The 8,101-nt window shown below is 58.8% G+C and overlaps 1 protein-coding gene across 2 annotated transcripts in view; it reads left to right on the top strand.

Moving 5' to 3' along the window:
- The first annotated feature begins 1,832 nt into the window (after nt 1-1,832).
- LGR6 (leucine rich repeat containing G protein-coupled receptor 6) overlaps nt 1,833-8,101 on the top strand; it is a 109,173-nt gene continuing 102,904 nt past the window's right edge. The window contains exon 1 of one of the 2 annotated variants that reach the window (XM_037497548.2): nt 1,833-2,316. In XM_037497548.2, the coding sequence (XP_037353445.1) occupies nt 2,105-2,316 (212 nt within the window). In that variant the 5' untranslated portion in view covers nt 1,833-2,104. The remainder of the gene's footprint in view (nt 2,317-8,101) is intronic. The other variant, XM_037497549.2, reaches the window with a different exon arrangement.

Genomic DNA, 8,101 nt, shown 5'->3' with positions numbered 1-8,101 from the left:
TGTGGAGAGAAATCATTGAGGGGACTTAGGGCAGAAAAGCCAGGAGGAGAAGCAGGCCAGAAGAGAAGTTCAGAGGAAGCCTGCGGGATGGCGATCTGTCCCACACACGTTAGGATTGCACCCCACCCTGTGACACGTTGCTGAGATCAAGGTTCCGGATGGCAGTGTGCCTGCTGGACACAGACTAGCCCTGGTGGAGGGTCCCGGAGGACACGGAGCCTGGATACGGCAAAGCAGGAGGCCCGAACATGGAATCAGACACCCCTAGTGGACGGGGGTCTGGCTAGTAAAGCCAGAGATGGAGGTCAGCTCCCTGAACCGCCCCCGCCAGCCCAGTTGGAGAATGGAGGTGGGGCTTTCTGCTCAGTTAGGCACCTTTCCAGAATGAGGTTCATAGGCTCAGTGCTCCTCCACGTGACCCCAACATCTATCCTCTTCATACAGGGGTTCAAGGGGTTCGCCATAACGACCCGCCACAAGGGACTGCTGCTGAGGTTGCCTCAGGCTCAAGCATGGCTTTTCCAGGACAGGAGTTGGAGGGGGGGGGATGTGCGCTGCAGACAGGCAGGGCATGGAGCCAAAGCTATAGTGAGGCCGGACATATAGCCCACCTGGGAAGGCAGGACTCTCCCATCTGGGGGTCTTTCTGGTAATGGCAGCCAGGGTCATCCATGCAGGGCCATCCAGTGGCCTTCCTGGGGGATCCTCTTCTGTACTCTAGGTCAGGGGCTGCTGGCTCCTTGGCCCAGCAGTGTAGGTCCTTTGGCCCCAGAGGGTTGGGAGCAGGGGGTCTTGGGGTATGGAGGTATGGGGTGGAGGAATTCTGGCTGCCTCTGAGGTCTCCAGGCTTTTACTGTGCCCTCTCTAAGGACCTTGGGAAGATGGGCCCCAAACAGGAGACACATCCTGCTTTAAATTTGCACTGGCACTTGGCTCCCCGGGAGATACCAGAGGAAGCCCAAGGCTACATGAAGGCAGCACATCCAGCTCACTCGGGTTTAAGAAGAAAGCAAGGACCTGACTCCAGTTTTAGCCGCTAACCCTCCTGACCCACAGGTGCCTGGGTGGCCTGGGACAGGCCCACTATTCCCGCCTCAGCAGGGCTGAGCTGCAGCTGCAGCACTGGTGGCCAGGTGGCGCCAACTCGCTGACTTCCACTGGTTGGGACACCCAGCAGGTCTGGGCGCCTCAACCTAGCTGCCTGGCTAGGTCCTGGGGGCAGATCAAGGTGATCCCTGGGCTTTAGTCCTGATCAGGGCTGCAGGAAAGGTCCGTGCAGTGGGTGGAAATCCGCACCCATCTCTTTGGTGGCAGGGCATGATGCTCATTGAGAAGGTGCCTCATTATCCACCACCCCACCCCAGCTGGCAGGGGAAGCACACAGCCCGACCCCTCAGGACGAAGACACTTGCCTGGCCCAGAAGACACGTTGTGAGGAAGGGCTGACCTGCGCGCTAGTCCTGGGCTGCCCCCATCAGCTCTAGGACCTTGAGCAAATCACTTCCCACTCGGGCCTCAGTTTCCTTCTGTGGAAAAAGTGGAGGGAGGGCTCTGTGTTCTAAGTATGCTGCCAGGAGGGCTCCTCCAAGTCCTTGCAACCCTAGTGGCTGTTCCAGAGGCCAGGGGGTGCTGTGCCCACCAGGTCCCCTGGGACACTGCAGTCCGAGCAAGTGCAGGTCCCTGATATGTCGGCTCTGCTGCTTTGGGCTTTCTTTGCTTTCTTTCTTCTTCTCCTTCCCCCCCCCCCCCCTCTCTTTCTTTCCTGGATGAAATTCCTGCCAGCTCGGAAGGAAGGAGGGAAGAGGAGCGAGCTGCAGCGTAGAAAGTTTCCTTGACTCCTCCTCCGCCTGTGTCTCCCTCCCTTGCCAAGCCCAGCCTGTGAAACTGAATAACGAAGATCACTCAACAATGCCTGCCCCTCGCTGACTGCACGGTCCCCGCTGCCGCCGCCGCCGAGCCGAGCCCGCGGGGCGGTCCCCCCGACGGCGCCCCGCGCGGGACCTGGAGGCGAGCCGCGCCCGCCACCGCGCCCGTAAGCTCGCCGGCTCCGCCGCTCGCCCCACGCCCGCCCGCTCGCCAGGTGCCCCCGCGGCCGGTCGCCGAGATGCCCAGCCCGCCCGGGCTCCGGGCGCTGTGGCTCTGCGCCGCGCTGTGCGCCTCCCCGTGCGCCGGCGGCGCCCCCCAGCCCCGCGCAGGGCCCGCCGCCTGCCCGGCCCCCTGCCACTGCCAGGAGGACGGCATCATGCTGTCAGCCGACTGCTCGGAGCTCGGGCTGTCCACGGTGCCCAGGGACCTGGACCCCCTGACGGCGTACCTGTGAGTACCGGGCCCCTCCCGGCTCCCGCCCCGGCGCCGCTCGCGGCCCGCCGCCTCAGTCTAGGGCACCTGCCTGGGGGGCGCCCCGAGGACAGCGGTGGGGAGGGACTTTCCCTTCTAGCGGGCTGCGAGGGCACTGGGAAAGGAGAGTCTGAGATGGAAGAACAGGGGGCTCCTGACTTGTGGGTCCCCTGTGGTGGCTCAGGTGGGTCCCTGGACAGTGAGCTGGAGGGACCTGGGCTTTGACCACCCCTTGGCCTCTTGCTGCCTTTCTTCTCCAGCGGAGCGGTGCCCAGGATGGAGACTGGGAGCGAGGCTGGCCAGGCTGGTGGTGGAGGAGAGGGGAGGGGGCCCCCGAAGGGCGGGGGTTTTCTGTCCCCTGCATGGCAAGGAGAGCAGAGCTGTCTCACCCAAGCGGGTAGTCTTGGTGGTGGGAGGGGGTCCCAGAAACTGGGCGAGGGGTCCTCCCCGCACTGTCTCCTCCAAAAGGGACCCTGCCAGCACCATCTCCCTTCACTGGCCTCCTGGCTCCGGCAGGGGCCTCCCTGAAGTCATGTCCCCAGAGGCCGTGTTGGAGACACTAATTTGTGGGCAGGCGCCGAGGCTGAAAACCAAAGAACCATTTTTAGCGTCTGAGTTGGGGTGAGATGGCGCGTGAAGGGGACCCTCTGGGGGCTGCTGTCCCCAGGATGACTCGAGCTTCCCCTCAGAGTCAGAGGGCCAGGGGCTCTGGCCACTCAGCACCTGGGCTGGAGGCGGGTGTGAGAACACACTCCATGCCACCTCCCCCCCCCCCCCCCACAGCTGCTTGGGGAAAGGAAATCTCCCCCATCGGGCCCTGCTCAGCCCACCGCCCTTTCTCAGAGGGATGGAGCAGGTGGGAAGTCCGAGGTCACCTGCCCAGAGCTGGGGTCCCAGGGCTTTACGACATTAGGGCCCCAGGATCTGGAAGCTCTGAGGACAAAGGAGTGAGCTACTTTTTGCAAATATTAGCTGGACTAAAGGAGAGCGGGGTGCTCAGTGCTGGTGGTGTCCTGGTGGGGTGTGGACAGCCCTGAATTGCTCTGTCCCCTGTCCTCAATTGGGACGTCCCTCTCTGCTCCAGAGGCACAGATTGGGGGTCTGGAGAGGGCGTGAGAGGGAGAAAATAGTGTCCATATTCCAGAAAGGCAAACCAAATCCTTCACAGTCCAGGGGGCAAAGGCCAGCAGGGGCAGAGCAGGAATCAGACCCCTGGAAGCCAGGGGTCACCCTGAAGTGGTAGAGGAGGGCTGGTTCCGCCCAGTGTTCCTGCCGCATGCCAGGCTTAGCTGGCTTATCTATTGGGGGATACAGCGTCGTGTCATTTGAAGACAGGATTCTGTGGTTACAGGATTTGGAAATGACTTCTTTGAAGCCTTTCTCTGGGGGAGCACAACCTTCCTGGTTGAGGGACAGAGGGAGACTGACCCTCCATATGTTCCCTGGGCTACTGCTTTCCCAGCACCTGTCTTCTTAAACTGACCCTTTTTCTGGAGAAGTGCTCGGGGAAGGAGAGCAACAATGCCTCCGTGGGCTTCCAAGCACCCACCATCCGCGCTGACAGACATCTCCCCACCATCTGGCACAACTGCTGAGAAATCTGAATTTGGGTTCAGTGGAGGTGGGATTTTCTGAGGTGGTCTTGTGTCTCCCAGGTTGAGAAAGGCCCTCTGGGCCAGGGCTCAGACCCTCTCTGATGCTTCCGAGAGTGCAGCAGGGGAGAGGGCGTGTGGGTCCTGGGCAACATGAGGAGGTGACTTTAGCAGTTGGATCTGAAACACGGAGAGGGTGGAGAACCAGGCCTCCTGCCTTGGGCAGTGGGGAGGATCCCTCTGCCTGGTGCTGGAGCGTGTCTGCTGGAGACCGCTGTCCTGAGGGTGGCTCGGAGGAGGTGTCGCCTCCATTGCCTTCTCAGGAGAGCAGCCCAGCCACTAAAGCCTCTGGGAGAGGCTGTCATATGGGAAAAGCCAGAGCAGGGAGGTCTTGGGGCTCTCGTGCCTTCTCAGCGGTGTTAGGAAATGCCCAGTGAGCCTCGCCCCATGCACCCCAGCTCTGCTGAGGATGGCGCACATCTGCACGGGCTGACAGAATCAGCAGTGTCTCTGGGCCACCCTGGTTTCTTCCTAGCTCTGCCACCTATTGGGAGTCACTGAACTCTCCGCCTCAGGTTCTTCATTTGTACAAGGAGAGAAGTGGGAGGATAAAATGAGTGCCCGAGGCACAGGGATGACAGGAGACTCTTATTGTCTTGCCTTCTGCTGGATGCTCCTGGAACTCCATGGGGAGGGACATGGCGGGGGTGGGTATAAGGATGGGGGGAAGTATAGAATGCAAAGGAATGGTCTGTGGCAGGAGGAAGCAAGGTGTCCTGGGAGTGGATTGGGGGTGCTGGTCTTGTTTCATGCCTGGCTGGTTCTGGAAGGTTGGGATCCAACCAGTTGGTTAACATTGGGGCTTGGGGTGGGAAGGAGTGGACGCTTGAATCTTTCTGATGTGAGGTTGAGAAGATGAAAGGTAAGAGTGTGCAGGATGTGGTGGGCCAGAGGGGACTAGACAATCCTTGGAAGAAGCCATAGATTGAGCCCCAGGAGACACCAGGAGTCTCTGAATTTCAAAACACACTTGTGTGTCTTGATATGCATTCTTTGATTGCACCCTAAAAAAATTCCTTCACATCTGCTTCCCTACCTCAGGTTGGTGAGAGTCCCACCTCCCTTCCTAGCCAATGCCTTTTACAATGCACACACCTCTCCCTGCTTGCTCTTGGCTGGAGGGAAGGCCAAAGTCCTTTACATCCATGGTCCTTGCTTTGACACTCAAGTCCACAGACGATAGCTACTTGGGACCCAGCGCCAACCCTGTGTAGTCAAGGCTAGGAGGCAGCAGACTTCCCGGGGCCATAGTGCTTCCGGCGTCTCTCCTGTGTAAGTTTCCTCCGGGACTGTAGTCTCTGGGAGAGCCATGGGGACTCACCAGGATCAGGACATTCTCCCTGGGGAGGGCCTGTTCTGGGAGCCCGTCTGGGGTAGAGGGAACCTTGGCTCTGGGCTGGTCCAACCTGATGAGAAGACACAACACCCCGTGCGCACCCCATCCACATCCACAAGGTGACAGCCACAGCAAATGTTTTTTGGCAAATAACGCCCCACGTTGTCCCTGAGTAGAATCTGGGTAATTACTCTGAGCCTCTCCTTTTGCCTCTAAAGTTGAGGAATCTAAGGAAGCAGATGGCAGGAGAAGAGCTGTATTGGGTCATTAGTTATAAAAGATCCAAGGCTCCTATTCAGATCCCTGTTTCCGTCGTCCTCAGCCCCTGGGGTGCAGGCGGGAGCCACACCTCACAACCCCCAGCCACCAGTTCATTGCCTTTCTGGGACTTCACTCCATTAAGTCCTGCCCACGATAGCCACTGAACCTGTCTTTGATAACCTCTGAACCTGTTTGAAAGGTCTGATGGGGCGTGTGTGTGCGCGTGTGTGCGTGTGTGTGTGCATGTGCATGAGTGTGCATAGACTCCAGGTAATTTGGACTCTCCTCATCATTAGCTGGGGGTGTCCATGACCAATGAGATACAGGCAGGGTGCTGGGGGAGACAGAGGGGTTGAGAGCAGGGGCAGGGTGGTTGTCACTGACTCGGTATGTTGATCCGTGACATGGTTCCCCTCCGTGACTTAGTTTCCTCATCTGTAAATGGAACTAACACTTCAAAGGCAGTGGTGTGGGTCACTGGGCTGATGTTCATGGAGGTTTTGGCAGCGTGTCTGGCGCACGGGAAGAGCTCCATCAATGTTAGCCAGTGTTGTTATTAGGGCAACCAGGGCCAAAAAGTATTAGTCACGGAAGTCTTCCTGGAGGGAGAAGGAGAGCACTGTTCTGTGAAAGATGTTGGGGGGCTGTGAGAGGTCTTGCAGGAAGACAGGAAAAGCTCTACTTGGAACCTCCAGTAGCTGTAGTTTTCTCCTGGTCTCTACTTCATGGAAGGGGAGGGGAGCACCCAGCCTGTTCCCCAACATGTTTAGATAAACCCTTCAAGTGGGGGTTCAATGTGTCCAGTCTTGCTTCTCATAGCACTCAGCCCCCAAGCAGACCTCAGTTTCCCTTTTCATTATATTCTAAGAGGCTGAGCCTTGGCCCCCCAACAAGTGCGATTTGTGAGCTCTAACTGTTCAGTCCCCCATTTGCTGCAGTGTAAGCCCCAAAACTGGGTGGACCTTAATGGTCATGAGTTTGGGGTTGAAATATGAGAGTGGGAGAAGCAGTGAGAATTCACTTCAGAGCCTCCTGGCCTCACTCAGGACAGAGAAACCCGCGGGGAGAGCTGCCTGGGGCTGTGAGGGAAGGGACAGAGGGGGGACCTCGGTGGCCCCCAGACCAGGAGAGAAGGGTGAAGGCAGGCAGGGTGATTCCACGAAACAGGGCCCCAAGGGCCCTTGGGTGCCAGCCTTCTTCTACACTGAAGCCTGGGGGGACGGGCCCATCAGAGGGCAGACCCAGGGGGTCGCTGGAGGAGGGTGACTGTGTGGGGGAGCCAACACCCCAGTTCAAAGGAAAGGCAGGAAACAGCCCTAGGCAAAAGAAAAAGGAAACCTCTCGGCTCTGGCAGCAGCGGGCACGGGGCGCGGCCGGGTGGGGCGCTGGCGGAGGAGAAGAAAGCCTGGCCCAGAGCGGGGTTGGCCCTCAGCCCGCCCCACTCGGCCCCGCCTCCCCCCATCAGGGCTCTCATCCCTGATGGCCCTGCACGCACGCAGGGCTCTGAGCCCGCTCCCTGCTGACCCGTGCCCACCAGGGGGAGGCTGGCAGGCGCAGAAAGGTGCTGGGTCCTCAGGCTCTGTCTGAAGTGGTGCTGGGGCCTCCAGTCCCAGCTGGAGCCTCCTTTTCTTGAAAATGGAGAGCCAACAGTATCTGCTTGCGAGTGTGGTGCAGAGGAGAAAATGTTCATATTGTTCCTGCTTTAAACAGTTTTTACCACCAGCCACTGCCCCCCACCCCCCAACTCCTTCAACTAAAATGAGCTACTAAGGCTCAGCACGGGACCACCGAGCTACTTGTGACAGGGTGGAATTTAGGGTACCAGAGTCTAATCTTTTAGGACTTCATTAGAATGCCCCTTCCATCCTCCACCCTCACTCCCTCCCTTGCTTCTTTCTCTGCCTCCCTCCTTCCAAGCTAATAAAGCCTCCTTCCATTGTCCTTCAGGGAAAGGGACCTTTCAAGGAGCTGGTTCTGCTCCTAGGCTTCCGGCAGGGATGATGGGGGAGGTGACCTTCCTTATAGGGAGGCCTGGAGGAGATGGGCCTGGCCTGGCACCTGATGGCAGACTCTCCAAAGAGGGAAAGTCTAGTCTTGCCGTCACTACTGCCTGAAGAGTGAAGAGTCCAACTTCTCCCCGGAAACGGAACTCCATGGTCTCAGAGTCTCCCTGGTCTAGTGGGCCCAAGGAGAGGGGGGGTGGGCCCGAGGAGAGCTGCCTCTTTCTGCCCTGGGGCGGCCCTCAGGGGCTGGTTGGGACCCTCTGAGCACGGGGCTGGTCCGTGCACTGCAGGAGCAAGGCCTTGGGCAAGGTGTCCCGGTGGGACTCAGACACCTTGGGAAGGCAAGGCACAGGGCGGCAGAGAAATTTCCAATTCTTCTTCCCCATGGTGAAAAGAAAGAACAACCTCTTTTAGCCAAACTGAGATGGAATCACTGACTTAGGGACTCTCAGAATTGTGGGAGCCCCTTATTGCTATCTAGTCACTTGGTTAAAAAAAAGTAGTGGTCCCTG

This window comes from Talpa occidentalis, unplaced genomic scaffold, assembly GCF_014898055.3.
Source record: "Talpa occidentalis isolate TD23 unplaced genomic scaffold, MPIMG_talOcc4v2.1 talOcc4.8, whole genome shotgun sequence".
In the NCBI taxonomy this organism is placed as follows: domain Eukaryota; kingdom Metazoa; phylum Chordata; class Mammalia; order Eulipotyphla; family Talpidae; genus Talpa; species Talpa occidentalis.
Note: the sequence above shows the minus strand (reverse complement) of the source record. Positions and strands in the feature narration are given on the sequence as shown.